At 34.4% G+C, this 14,500-nt stretch overlaps 1 protein-coding gene across 1 annotated transcript; it reads right to left on the bottom strand.

Moving 5' to 3' along the window:
* Positions 1–2,700: 2,700 nt before the first annotated feature.
* On the bottom strand, positions 2,701–13,229 carry LOC140769404 (uncharacterized). The gene is made up of 5 exons (XM_073110119.1): positions 13,027–13,229; positions 9,777–9,861; positions 3,698–3,811; positions 3,049–3,150; positions 2,701–2,964 (listed from the first exon to the last, which is right to left on the bottom strand). Exons 1-5 carry the CDS (start codon positions 13,122–13,124, stop codon positions 2,920–2,922), a joined length of 444 nt encoding a protein of 147 aa, XP_072966220.1. The 5' UTR covers positions 13,125–13,229; the 3' UTR covers positions 2,701–2,919.
* Positions 13,230–14,500: the final 1,271 nt, after the last annotated feature.

Below are 14,500 nucleotides of genomic sequence, written 5' to 3'. Positions count from 1 at the left end.
TCAGAATTAATTAATTTTAGTTATTTTCTTATTCTCGCATTTATCAATTTTATCATAACCGTTAGATCGTTTTTATTTTCCTAGAAGTAGATTTAAATTAGAAACTCAAATTCTACCTCCAACCCATAGTCACCATCATCTCGAGCAGCCAACCTACTATACGGCCATCCACCACCACCCTTGGCCATCTACCACCTTTCAACAATCGCTGCAATATCAGATATTTACCATTTTGCCCTATTCTAACCTTACTCTACTATTTTAATTATATCATTTCATTCAGATATTCAATTGACATAAAACTAGAGTCATTATAACCCTATCTCATGAGGCTACCACCACCTAAATTTTTATAATTTTTTTATGTCCGGATCTATCCAGATCTAGTCCGTATCAAGCCGACCTTACAGGACTAGGGAGGTGCAGTATACGAGGGAGGGAGGACGATGTCCTTGAAGAGGGCGATGGCCTAGATCCAAAGATCAAGAGATAAGGAGAATAGAAGGTATCGAAGGCTACTTTCCACACTTTGAGAAAAAGGTATTATCTTTGATAATATCCAAAATGGCTGCTTTCCACACTTTGAGAGGCTAACCAAAATTCAAAATGATTCAAATTAACCCTATCACAATGATCTTGGCGCCAAGCGATCGAACACCATTGGACTGGCTGCACTCTTAGGTTTGGGTGTTCAAACACTATTGGACCGTGTCCGAATGCTAAACCCGAGAGTAGTCAATAAGTTTTGTTGTTCAAACGTCGGTTGTAGTCGTTTGAACATCAAATCCGAAAGCTCTTATTCTTTGATAGAGCTATGGCGTTCGAATGCCAAAACTGAGAGAACTTATTCTTCAATGGGGATATAGCCGTTCGAACGCCATAGCTCGAGACTGCTACGCCTAAAACAAAAACTCCAATGATAATCTGATTTAACACAACGAACCCAATATCCCATGTGAGGTGACCCAATTGGGTTGGACCACATCATCCGCTTCTTCAAAATGTTGTAGTCGAACTCCAAATAATGTTGTAGCCAAACCCTGAGCAACATATAAAATTCTTCTTAAACTTAGGTATAAAATAAGCTCGTTGAGAAAAGTAGAACTCTAAAAGACTAAAACTTTAATCTCCTTTGAGTTCCTTGTGTTAATCCGACCTTTGAGAATTTTTTAATATTTAAATGCCCTTGATTCATTTCATGAGAATCTGAAAAGGAAATATCAAGTTTGAGTGAGTTTTAGAACTTTCTATTTCTTATTCACTAGCGGGTGTTTGCCTGACTTAAATTCTATATTTAATTTTTACATGTTGGATTAAAATCACATGATCTAGAATGGATATACATGTGTTATATTTAAAATTCAGTCAATGTACGCTGTGCCAAATTGATCTAACTCCTGTCCCTATGGCATGAATTAGGTAAGCTCACTCACGATCCAAATCTGTCTTCCAATCAAGCTAAAGACCTTCTTGTGCTTTTGCCTAGGTGACAAGTTTATGTTCGTAAAAACACACTCTAAATTATATGTACAATTTTATTATTTATGTTCTTGTTCGAAGCACATTTCACTTAAATTTAGTTTCAAAGTCAGAAATCAGACATTACTGAAGCAGGTTTTCAGGCGACAGTCGAACGACCGAGCAATATAATTAAAGAAGTGCAACAAAACAAGATCAGAGATTGCTGTAAATCTTTGTTAGGTAGATATAAATTTTGTATCAGGAAATCAAGATTCTAAAAGGGATCTTGAATAGTTATAACTGAAAGATTCCGCTTCTGTTTCTTTTTGTCTTACCTTTCAAGTTTCCCTTGGTATATTTCTCTGAATCTTGAAATAAATGGGAAATAATTTTTATTTTCCTGAGAATTGTGTTTATTTAAAGGACATAAAGATAAGATTGGATTAATTATGAGCTTCACATAATTGTTTACTTCATATAAAATTAATAGACGAGATTAAAAGTCTGAACTAGATGCATATCTCCAAAATGAATATAGCATCTCACGGAGAGGGTGGGATGATATATCCCAAAAGATAAGTAAATTATTACTATATTATTTTTATATAAAAAATAATAAATTTAGAAGTATAAACAATAAAACTAATAATCTTAATTACTCAAATTTTATTTTTATTTTTATTAGTATTTTATATTTTATATTTATTTAAAGTATTGCCATGAAAAAATATTTATATTTATATTTATATTATTAAACATTTTTATATAACTCATTTTATTATTTTATATTACTTTTTATTATAATTCTGAATATTTTAAATTGAACATGATTAATTTTCATTACTAATATAGTATAATTTAATGATATTTAATGATATAATTTAAGTTTGAGATAATCAATAATAGTTTAAAATAGTAATTGATGTTACTATTTTTCTTTATTGAAGATAATAATGTATTTTTTTTAGTTATTCCATATATAGAGTCTTGTATAACTAAACTGTAGATTAAAATTGTAATATAGGATTAGTAATCCAGAGGATATGTTATCCCTCTTATTTAATCCTACAGCCAAATGTACCCTAAATTCCATAGAAGGGGCTCAGTAACTTACAGTAAACATATAGCCCACCAATCCTCTGGTGCATTCTAACTTCAAAAGCCTCAATATTATACTTCTACTGTTCGATGCGCTGAGGCGGTTGATAACCACGATTTGGCAACCATTAATTCTCAAAATAATGCATAAGCGTAACTCTCAATTTTCCTTTCAGAAAGAGAGTTAAAACAATAATCTATGTTCCAACTGTGACAAAATGAAGTTTTTTTACACCAGTAATTTCCTGATAAAAGGAAAAAAGAATGACCAAGCTTATTATCTTGTGTAAAAAATTCTCCGCCAGCAGTCAGGCTTCATAAGAGTTTTTGGTTAAATTCATCGATTAAGTGGCAATGTGTTTATCGTGCAAATAAACTCGCAAAGGCAGCCCAATACCCAGCCAGCTGAAAGGGTGAAATATACATCAAGTACAATATGGTCGTGAATAATTTATAAGAATTCTATGCCAAATTCCATGATCAATTTACCTGGCCCAGGATGCCTTTTCCAGTCTGACCTTCAACAACCAGTCCTGCTGTAAGGCCAATCATTGCCCATGCACCATTGATGGCTTCAACCCGACGACGTCTCTGAATTAGAACACATCATTGACAACTTAAGAAACAAGTTTATTTCAAAAGATATGAAGAATCCTACGCCAAACAACTAAGATCCAGGAGATTGTCTAGTTAGCACTTTAAGAGTGCCTTGTTGTAAGTGAATGTTCTACGATCAAATTGATCAATTTAAGGAAGATTATAACTTACTCCCAAATCCTATGTAAATTGAGTATTGATAGAACACTGACACATTATTTTGGTAATAAGTACAATGCTAAGCGAATTCAATTACTCCAAATACTTTACAAATAAACTGACAATTTGCTCTGCAAGTACAACTGGTAAGCTAGTTATATTATTCAATGCAGTTGCCTTCACAGCAAGCTTATTATATGGCTGCACAAAGTTAAAACAAAATTAATAACTGGATTTAATTGTCATCATTATTGGTACTATTGAAATTCTTGTTGTAGTTTGTTCAGTCATTACTAATCAATTCAACATGATGGCAGCATTACAAGGGCTATTTCCTAATGACTCAGTTGGTAACAATTGCAGTAATAAAAGGTTCCCATACTTTTAGTTTTTCCTTGGCCTGAATTTCTTGCATCTGTTTCGCTGCTAAGCGCTTGGCTTCCACAGGATCAACCATTAAATTGTCATCATTTGAACTTCCTTTTCTTTGACGCGCCTAAGCCATTTAAGGTAGCATGTTAGCTTTTATATATGCAGAAACAAAAGAAGGCACTGAGAAGATATTGGAACTTTTTAAGAGAAATATAGAAGGGGTTAAATATATTTTACCCCCCTATAGTTATGTGAAAATCATTTTATCCCATGTACATTTTTTATACCAAATCAGTTCCTAAATTTATGATTAAAATAAAAATTTTAGAGTTTCCATCCAACAATTTGTCTAACAAATATATTATGGGCATTTTGATAATTTAGGTGGGGTTCGGTTAAGTGGGACGCAAAATCTAGAAATTTCACTTCATTCACAAGTATAAGAACTAGTTTGGTATAAAAAATTATATGAAGCAAAGTGATTTTATGCACAAGAACAAAAGATAAAATACATTTAACCTAATATAGAAATAACTATGCTACTCTACAAGGTGTAGTGCTACATTTACCAAAAAGTGGCAAATTTATGTAGTTCTTGAAATATCAAATATAGTTCCAAGTAAGGTTTTGAAACTCGGTATCAGAATTAGGATCGATCGACCGTCCGAAAATCAATTGGCTGTATCGGGCCCGTATTGGATAGGATTATTTTTTAATTACGTAAATTTCTAAATATTATTAAAAAATACATGAAAATTTCTAAAAATTTAGAAAAAAAATGACAAAAAAATAAGAAAATAATAATTACTCTCATATAAAGCCTAAAAATTAAAAAAAAAATATTAACTTACTCAAAACTTCTTTTGCTAAATTTTTTTCTTTCTTCTCTCTTCCTTCTCTCCCTTCTCTCTCCCTCTCTCTTAATGTCAAGTTGTTTTTTAGATCTTTTCTTTTTCTCCTCCTTTCTCTTTCTCTTTCTCTTTCCCTTTCTCTCTCTTCCTCTCTCTCTCTCTCTCTCTCTCTCTCTCTCTCTTACTATCGGTAAACAATTTTTGTTTTTTGATTTTTTTTTCTTCATTTCTTCTCCCTCACTCCCTTCTCTTTCCCTTTCTTTTTCCGCATCTCTCTCTTCCTCCCTCTCCCTCACTCTCCACTCTCTCTCATTTATTTCTCACTTATTGTTAACAAAGACAAATAGAAAAGCAGGGAGAGAAAGAGAGAGGAAGAGAGCGGAGAAAGAGAAATGAGAGAGAGTGGAATAGGCCCGGGTCAAATACGAGATGGATCCGACATGTATCCAATAGATCCCACCTAATACAAATTGGGTATCAATCAATACTAGGCCGAAACTATAGATCGGGATTGACTGAAATTGGCATCTTTGGTATCAAGTACAACCAAGTTAAATAACAACTTATTCTTCTAATAAAAGCATGTCAATTTTTTGTAAAAGAAGATGAGAAAGTTTGCTTCACTAAGATCCATCAGAAAACCTATTTATATTGCATCCACACTCAAAATATCTTTGCCCATTAAGTAGCTAAATCGCCCCCATAGTTTTGAATGATTTGTGCAAATGTATAGGATCTGTCACTTCTATTTCATAGTTTTAAATATACTCAAAAATATTGCTCATGCTATCAATTATATCTCATGAGATGCTAGAAGTAATGCTATACTACACAACATATTTATATACTGCCATTAGTAGGAATAAAAATCAATTACGAAAAAAAAAGATCTACCCATTAATGAGGAGTAATACAACTGTTATTACCTATGGTTTTTATAAACTTATGCTTAATGGGGCTCATGTTACTTAAACAGATTTAAATGTTGCCATTTCTGAGGGAATTGAATTGGGTATGACCAATTAGGACTAAATGCTGACTAGTAATGGAAAGAGATTAAAGTTAAGTAATCAATGCTGATATTAATGGAAAGCATAGGAATTAGGAGGAATAAATGTTGACTAGTATTAGAAAGAGATTAAAGTTACAGAATCAATGCTGATATAAATGGAGAGCATTCGACTGATTTCAAACCTAAAGCCAAATTAAATTAAGTCATCCATTCACTTTGACTTTATGACTGATTATATCTCCTACTTTACAAAACCCAAAAGGCACATACAACCTGTTTTAGCTGAAATCAGCTGAGACAGACCATAACTAACTATAGCAAGCCAAAAATAGTATATTTATTAGTTTCGGCTTCTTTATTGGATTGGGCTTGGGAGAAACCGATATGTTTCGGCTAGTTGTTTAAACCATGATCTATTCCAAGTGAATCACTTGAGAGATATATCAAACTCTATGAGAGGAAGAATTCAAATGCAAGAACAACATGCAGCTTTCCTATGATGGATAACAATAAAACAACACGGAAACACTAGGTGCAGCTATAGATGTCAACTGGACTAAAACACAGTATTACACATGGTGACCGCCTGGCATAGTGAATATTAGGGGTGTAATTGAATCTAGCTTTGATTAAGTTTGAATTGAAAATAATTTCGAGCCTACATTTGTGATAAGCTTGAATTAAAATTATTTTAATTCGAGTCAATTTTGAGCTAATTTTGAGCTCGACCCTAAACGAGCCGATCAATAAGTAATTTTAAGCCTTAATCAACCTAAGCGAAATTTCAAACCCTAATCAAGCTCGAATTAAATTAGGCTTAATTTAGCCTTAAATCAAACTTAAAATAAGGCATAATTCAAAAATATAAATTATTAAAAATATCTATGTATTTACAAAATATACGATAATGTTAGAATAAAAACTAAACTCTACAAGATCCTGTATATAACAATCTACTTAAGAAAATTTTAGAATATAATAAAAGTATAGCATAGTATAGAAAATATCACTCATAATATATGTATATATATTATAATAATTTTGAGCCTTAACGAGCCTATTTAATCGAGTTGACTCATGATCAAGCTTGGCTCAGCTCATTTTTGAGCCCAGCTTGATTGAGCCTTAGATTGACTTTGGTGGAATAATGGGTCAGATCAAGCTAATAGGACTGATAAAAGATAGAGAGAACTAATTATTAAAAAAAAATACCGATCCACTCTTACCTCTTCTCTCAATTTGAGCCGTACCGTCTCCTCTATCGACGGCTTCTCTCTCGATTGACACCTCCAATACTCATGCACTCTCTCTCTCCCTCCCCCCTCTCATACAAATTTTTTTTCTAACTTTCTCCCACTAACTTTCTCTCCCATCTCCTTGTCTCTATTCTCATCCTCCCTCTCAAAAAAATAAACTTTGATGCCAATCTCTACCTCTCCTAATCCCTCCCTCTTTGTCTCCACGCACTCTCATCTTCCTCTCCTACTCTCTCTCTCTCTCTCTCTCTCTCTCTCTCTCTCTCTCTCTCTCTCTCTCTCTCTCTCTCCCCTAAGCAATACTTCTCCGCCATAGTTTCGGTCTCCATCAACCTCCGGTGAACTTTTACGATGTAGATTTGACTCCGTCGACCTCTCTCCGATGAGCTCTTCACTCTCTTATCTCTTTCTCCCATTCTTTCTTTCTATCCTCCCTATCTTTCTCCTTTTCACTCTCCCGATTTGGTTTATTTTGGTCAAAACTTGGCTGATCCAGATCGGGTATTAGTCGATCCAGTCGATACCCCACTGAAACTAGTTAGGGGTGAGGATCAATCGAAACTGGGAACCATGCTGGTAGGACATCCTAATTGTCACAAGAGATAAACCTACATATAATGATAGTCTAGTACAAATGTGCTTTTTTTAATGAAATAAATTGGAGCATGATAGTAAGGACATGGTCCCGATAATAAGGCACTGTCATAATTTAGGATCATATCAACCTGCTAAAGCAGTAATTTAAGCATCTTGCAATTACAAGATTAGCAGTGTAGTGTGGAGTCTGCTGTAAATTGAGCGCTTTCCTTTATAAATTTGAATAAGTAGCAATGAGGGAATATTGGATAAAGAGAATTAATTCATAATTTTTTGTCATGTCTCATAAGCTTCCAACAACAAATCTTATTCTCTTTTCTCATTTGTCATGATGAAACCGGGTTAGTTCCAATATTGTTAGTCAATGAAGATCAGTCCATAAAGTACCTATAGGCAAGGATTGCCGCGCTGGCTTTGGCTCGACATGGTATATATCGCTGGCACGTGTTGTGCTAAGCCAAAGTGTTGTTAGGACACTAAATAATTTTGGCATGTTGAAGAAATAATCTTTAAACCTTTCAAGGGTCTTAATATGGGTATTAAGGACTAATATAAAGTCCTTCAACACTAGATATTAGTATAGCATATCTGCATATGCAATTTGATTCTAATTTCATCATTTTTCCCAATTTTTCCTGTATCTTCACATCGAGAAAATCAAAATTTCCCTTTGATTTCTAAAATTTGAAGAATAATCTATATAGATAAAGCATCAAAATGCAAAGAGATATTAAAACGGATGAAAAAGGCCCTAAATTAGGTTTATTTATAGTAAAATATGTTCAATTCCTAGTGGCACAGTGTTTGTGGTCATGAGAGAGTATCGAAATACTCCCATTATATCAATGGAGATAATTCACTAGCATGATACACATAAACTCATGCCGACTGTCCAGATGGGCATGACAATCCATGCCTATAATATTGTTTCTACTTTCTTGAATCCGAGAGGAACTAAATAGAAATTAGTTTTGGTCAAGGCTGGACTTGTAGATCTATGGTGAGATAGGCCTTTTTTTTCTCGCTCTCTCTTCTTTAGTTAGCATTTTTTTTCCTTTTCTCCATCTCACCCTCTCTTTTCCCTCATAACTGTCTCTCCCCCGTCCCTCTTTCTCTCTCTCTCTCTCCCCCTTGATCCTCACTATTGTAGCCCTATCTTTGTTGCTACAGTAACCGAACGAGAGATAAAGAGAGAGGGTCATTAAAGAGAGACGGAGAGACTAGCTAGAGAGGAATGGGTGAATTTTCTCCTATTAATTTTTCTGAATTTATGGGATTTTTCTTTAATTTTATAACTGTTTTCCTAATTTTTATATTATTAAAAAAATAGTTTGGCACCAAACACTAATATGTTGATACATATTGTTTTTCTTTTTTTTTCTGACCAATCCCAATCTTGAAACTTAGAACCTTGGCCAGCGGTACATGCTCGCACATGCTATGTCGAGGCAGTGTATCCTTGACATGCTTTTTAGTTTTATCCAATTTTACCAATAACAGACCCAAGCTGGTAGGAATGTGGATCTGTTCCTAAATCCAATAATGAGTTTTTTGTGCTGTCTTAAATTAGATGTTTTGAGTTAAATATTGATTTCTTTAAGAGAAGTCTGTTTGAAGGACAGACACTTACAAGCAAGAGGTTAGCTGGGCTAAACATAAGGCCCACAAGCAAGGATACCAGCAATGCCAGTGGCACAATAAATGATGTGAGATGGTATGTATCTACATAATTAACCAAAATGAGGTTGGTCGAATATGGACAATGCTAGACACTATAGAGAACTAAAAGAAGCCTATCATTTTAATACACTTCAGTGATTACACCTTTGTAATATCTAGCACATTTGAATAAGATCACAACTATGTATGAACCTTCTTGATATGAGAGAATACTGCATATATGATTGATGAACTGGCAAGGAAGATAGTAAAAGCATATCTGGAAAATGTGATGTAGTATGGATTTAAGGATCTAAGGATGCACCTAATGCATCAAGTTTATGACTTATGCAAGTAGTCAAATCCTTTTCTCGAATTAAAACTTGTAACAATTGATGGACAAAGCAAGTTATAGCTTTGCCTATTAAGAAGGAATCTTAACCTTGAGCAAACTTAGCCAAACATTGTTGGCAGTTTGGCTCTACAATGATTTGCATCAGCAAAAACTAAAAGACCTAATAAATGATTTACTAAAAACAGTTTCAGAATATAAATCAGGGAATACCAAATAAAACCAAGCGGATCCTTCACACTAAGTCGAACTTCAAAGAAACAATATTTTCACTGTGTAATATGACTAAAAACAAATTACTCAATGTCGATCATATTCAAATATAAACTATCAGGCTTACATGAAGAAGTCTTGATGCATACATTTGCATTAGCGAAAACAAGGAAGATTTGCCTATGGCTTCTCCGAAATACAGTAGATGCCAGTTTTCTGTTTTGCATGCTCCAGCTATCACAAGAGAGATAAAAAAAGAAAAAAAAAATATTTCAGATGACTATGTATAGAAAATCATGAAGAATAGACTGACCATTATAACTAAATCAAATTCTAATTGCAGAGGTCAGCATGAAACCAAAAGATGATGCAAAAGCTAGCAGGCTAGTAGCTAGATGAAACAAAATTTGATATCAGTTTTTCCTCTGTCTACCATACATGAGGTAGGTAAAACTCCAATCTAGTTTTGCCATCATTAGGGCTGTCAAAAGAACTCGTGAGATCAGCTCGTTTAGAGTTTGAGAATATTTAATTGAGTTGAGCCAAGTTAGAATCAGCTTGCACGAGCTCAGCTTGAATAGGCTCAATCATGGAAGCTAGTTTCACCCGATCCCATGTGGGATCGGAATCCAGGGCCGAACTAGTCAAATGACTGGTTTCGGCCAATACCCGATCTGTTTTGGGTCAGGATTGGTCATATCAGCCGAAACAGACCGGAATCGAAAGAGAGAAAAGGAGAAAGAGAGGAAGGAGTTAGAGAGGGAGAAAGAGAGGAGAGAGAGAGAGATATGAGGGAATCATAGGAGAGAGGAAGGAGTTAGAGAGGGAGAGATTAGGGGGAGGATGAAGATGAGGGAGAGTTTCTTTTTAAAGAGAGAGAGAAAGCTAATAAGAGAGAGAGTTAGTAGGAGGGAGAGAGGTAGTGGGAGAGGGTAAAAAAAATTTTATTTGTGTAAAGAGGGATTGAGTGTGAGTGGTAGAAAGGAAGAGAAATTGAAAAAGAGTATTTATCTTGTATGAATAATTTATATTTATATCTTATTATTATTTTTCTAAAAATTTTAGGATTTCTCTGTATTTTAAAAATAGATGTATAAGTTTTCTGTAGCACAACTAGTTAAGGCACGAAATCTCAAGATATTTTAGTCCTATATCAATAAATTGATAGAGTACATATGCCCTTATAGCTAGCCTTCCCTCTAAATGCATTTAATCAGTTTTGGTAAATTAGCTTAATAGAGTTATTAGGTTTTTGAATCTAGCTGGTCAAGCCGATTCGAGCTTGTATTATTGAGCTCGTCTCAAGCTCAAGCTGAAATTATATTAATTTTGAGCCGAGTCGAGCTAAGCCCAGCTCACTCAAGCTCGGCTTGTTTACACACCCTAGTATTCATCCCCACTTCATCTAAAAACGAAAAGAAAGAAACTAAGAGAAAAAATGACATGGTGAAGGAAAATATTGCAAAGCCTTTATAGGCTCAAATTTCAGCTCAATCATATCCCCAAGGATTGTGATCAACAATTTATCAAGATCAATATATCTTGCAGGGAACATCTCTTCGCACTATAGTGAGATGTAAGTAATCCCAAGGAAGTTTATATCTCAATTATTCAAAATTGTGAATAAACTTTTCCCAAAATCAATCAATATCCAAGACATGAATATGATGAATTATAGCTATTTGGATACAAATGTCAGCTAGTTCATAGCCAATGATAGATCCTTGCAACAAAGTTAGCTAAATTTTACATGATTTACAGAATATAAGAAATGATGACAATATTCAAAAAGGTATATATCACACAACTTATGATGCAGGAAAGTTGCAGGTTCTCTCATTCAAATTTTTTTATAACAGTTTATGTTTTAGAGTCCTTATCAGGTTTAGTTTTAGAGTCCTAGTTGAAATTATGTTTAGAGTTGTTTTAAAATAAGAATTTCATTTTTAAAAGTTGTCTTAGAATAGGAGTTTTATCTTTCAAAGCTGTTTTAGTTGAGATTTATTTTTCAGAGTTTGTTTAAGATTAGTAACATGTGGAGGAAAACTATAAATATGTAATAACCTTGCTTTAGATATAACGATATTTCTTATTCAATAAATTTGTCTTCCCATATTGCAAGAGATTTGATGTGAAACGTCTTGATTTAAAGCAATTCTTAGTGTAAGTTTTAGCGAAATGCCAAACTCTTAAATTGGTGAAATGTCATACATCTATCAAGTGTGAGTTTTGGTGAGACACCAAACTTTTGGTTTGGTAAGACGCTATCTGTTTACCCTACCTTATCCTATCCCTGAGGAAAATCATTCAATGGTCCCTTATTGTCTACGTCAACCTATCATATGAATTAGTTGTGATACCAGATCCACCTATCATCACCAGTATAACTATAGTAATGATAAGGAACCCACTAGCTTCTCAGAACTATGACACTAAAGCAATCACAGACAAGATGCAGATTTTCTAGGGAAGTATTTCACATGCCATCTCATATTCTTGAGGCAATTTTCAAAGTCATTGTTAAGCAAGAGGAGGTATCATTCTTACAAGTAGAGACCAACAAACAGGAAACGTATCCTATGAGATATGATGATATCTTTCTGAATTAATCAGTCAAATGTTTCTCTTGCAGAATCATACAAAGCAAATTTGACGCGCATGAAACCAATAACTGTTAGAGATGCCAGTTGAGAATGGTACAGATTAACAAAAGATAACAGTTAAAACTTCAGTTACTATGTTCCCCTTTATTTGGTTTTAGTTCTGAAAATTCTGACCAACAAATTTCACAGGAAATATCATTCTAATAAACTCAGTAGAATTCAAGTTGCCAGGAGTAGCTCATGGGAATGTGAAATATAAGTGTTCATTAGTCATTACTTAGTTTCTAATTGCTACAATTCAGAAAGTACAAGTATACCTCCACGACTGCTATATCATACTCTCCAAAAAAGAGAGGAACCTATCCGACAAAAGGATTTCAGCAATAATGTGGTATAAAATCAAACATTGGATGGATTTTGAAAAGCAAAAGGAGATCAAACACAGGCAAACTTGAAGCAGGCACTTCACAAAAGGGAAACGCCTAAAGCACAAGAGTCTAACCTCACAAATTTAATCAATTATTGGGAAGATTACACGATACAACCAACGTTGCATATTTCTCGTCACATGGGCAGCCCTAAACTGACCAATTCCATCGAAACATGAAAAAGAACTCCAATTATAACCAAGAATTCAACCCAAAGATAGCGTTTTAGAAAGAAAATTCGCATCTTTGTGATCAAATCATATATGGGGCTTACACACATGATTAAAACTTTGCATTAATGCATAATAAAGATGCTAACGTTCAACAACCCAGATGGGAAGTAGACAAAAATCCAGAAAAGATGTTACCTGAGGACAGTTGGAGGAAATGAGGAGATAGGTTTCATGGGTAGAGACGAGAAGGAGTTCGCAGGGGCAACATGGGCCCAGGACAAGAGAGAGGCCATCAAATCTGTCTTCCTCTCTTCTTCTCTACTCGATAGTTTTATTGGCTCCTCCCCCTTAGTTTTTTAAGTGGCTGTAGTGCGTCCTTGGATATAGTTGCTAAACGCTCTCTTTTTTCCTTCCTTCTCGTTCATTTTATCACAAATTACAATATCTACATCTTAAATAATGAACCACATCATCGCCTTTACTACCATCGAAATATTTTATGGTAGGCAAGCATACTTTTTAAATATTTCCACTTCTTATTGAATGAAGGATAAAAGTTTGGCATTTATGTGAGTCACCTAACACTTAGAACTTATCCTGACGAAGGGGTGTGAAGTTATGAATATTAATATTATAAGTAAAATCTAATAGCAATAAGAAAAAAAAAATTTATCTTAACTGAAAATAAGCATAAAATGAAGAATTACACAAATTTTAAGGGAACAAGAAACTTGGGCAAAACTATAGCCCAAATTCTCTGAGAAGATGACATGGGGTCTCAACCCATCATTGGATCCAAACGGTTTGGGCAAAGAGGTGTCTCGAGAGAGGTGCCGATTAATTTCACTCTAGATGAAGAATTCTAAGGATTGGGCTTTCTAAGCGGATTGCGTTGCACCGGTGAGGGTGGAACTAGTAATTGGAAGAATGCGACTATCAAAATATTATACGGAGATGTGCTTGTGGAGGACTTTGAAGAAAACTAGGGTTTCTAAAGCATTGGGTGATTTCGATAAGACTGTGAAGAGATAAAGATCCTAGCATTCGTTGCGGTGAACAAGGTCATTGGGCAACATCGTGTCGCAATAGTGTCCTTTGCTACAACCGCAAAAGATTTGGTCATCAAGCTAGGAGGTGTAATCTTGGAAAAATATAGGAAAGGAGTGCTATTTTGGATGGATCAAATTGGGTCTTTCTTTAGGCCTCTCAAGAAATGTGAGCTTGGGAGCATTTTTGGAAGGTGAGGGTTGTGACTAATCATGATTTCTTGGTTGGTTTCCCCTTCTTACAATGCATGGAGGAGATAATGCGTGAGGGTGAAATTAATTTAGGGGTTGCAATGATTGTTTTCAAACCCTGGAGGAAATATTAGAAAGTAACATATCGTAAGGAACCTGTCTAGCTTCGGTTGTAAGTGTTCCTCTTCATTGCTGGAATTATATTCACTTTATAAAAATTGTTGAATCATTTGATACTTTGGTAACGGTGGATGAACGAATTATGAAGAAAGAAAACTTAAAGTGGGCAAGACTAAATTATGGTCAAAGATATAGTGGATATTTTAGTAAAAATTGCTGTTATGATTGAAAGTTTGATTTTTGAATTGGATTGTGAAATAGAAGGTAGTGATCAGAAAATGAAAGATTTAAAAGATTACACTTGGATTCGA

The sequence above is a fragment of the Typha angustifolia genome, chromosome 10, assembly GCF_048772165.1.
Source record: "Typha angustifolia cultivar Huaian chromosome 10, ASM4877216v1, whole genome shotgun sequence".
Classification (NCBI taxonomy): Eukaryota; Viridiplantae; Streptophyta; class Magnoliopsida; order Poales; family Typhaceae; genus Typha; species Typha angustifolia.
This window is presented reverse-complemented; position numbering and strand designations above follow the sequence as displayed.

Coding starts and splice junctions, on each gene's coding strand:
- LOC140769404 (XM_073110119.1), bottom strand. CDS start 13,124: ATGGCCTCTCTCTTGTCCTGGGCCCATGTTGCCCCTGCGAACTCCTTC. Junction 9,862..13,026: donor TTTCCTCCAACTGTCCTCAG/GTAACATCTTTT, acceptor CTCTTGTGATAG/CTGGAGCATGCAAAACAGAA. Junction 2,965..3,048: donor GAAAAGGCATCCTGGGCCAG/GTAAATTGATCA, acceptor TCACCCTTTCAG/CTGGCTGGGTATTGGGCTGC.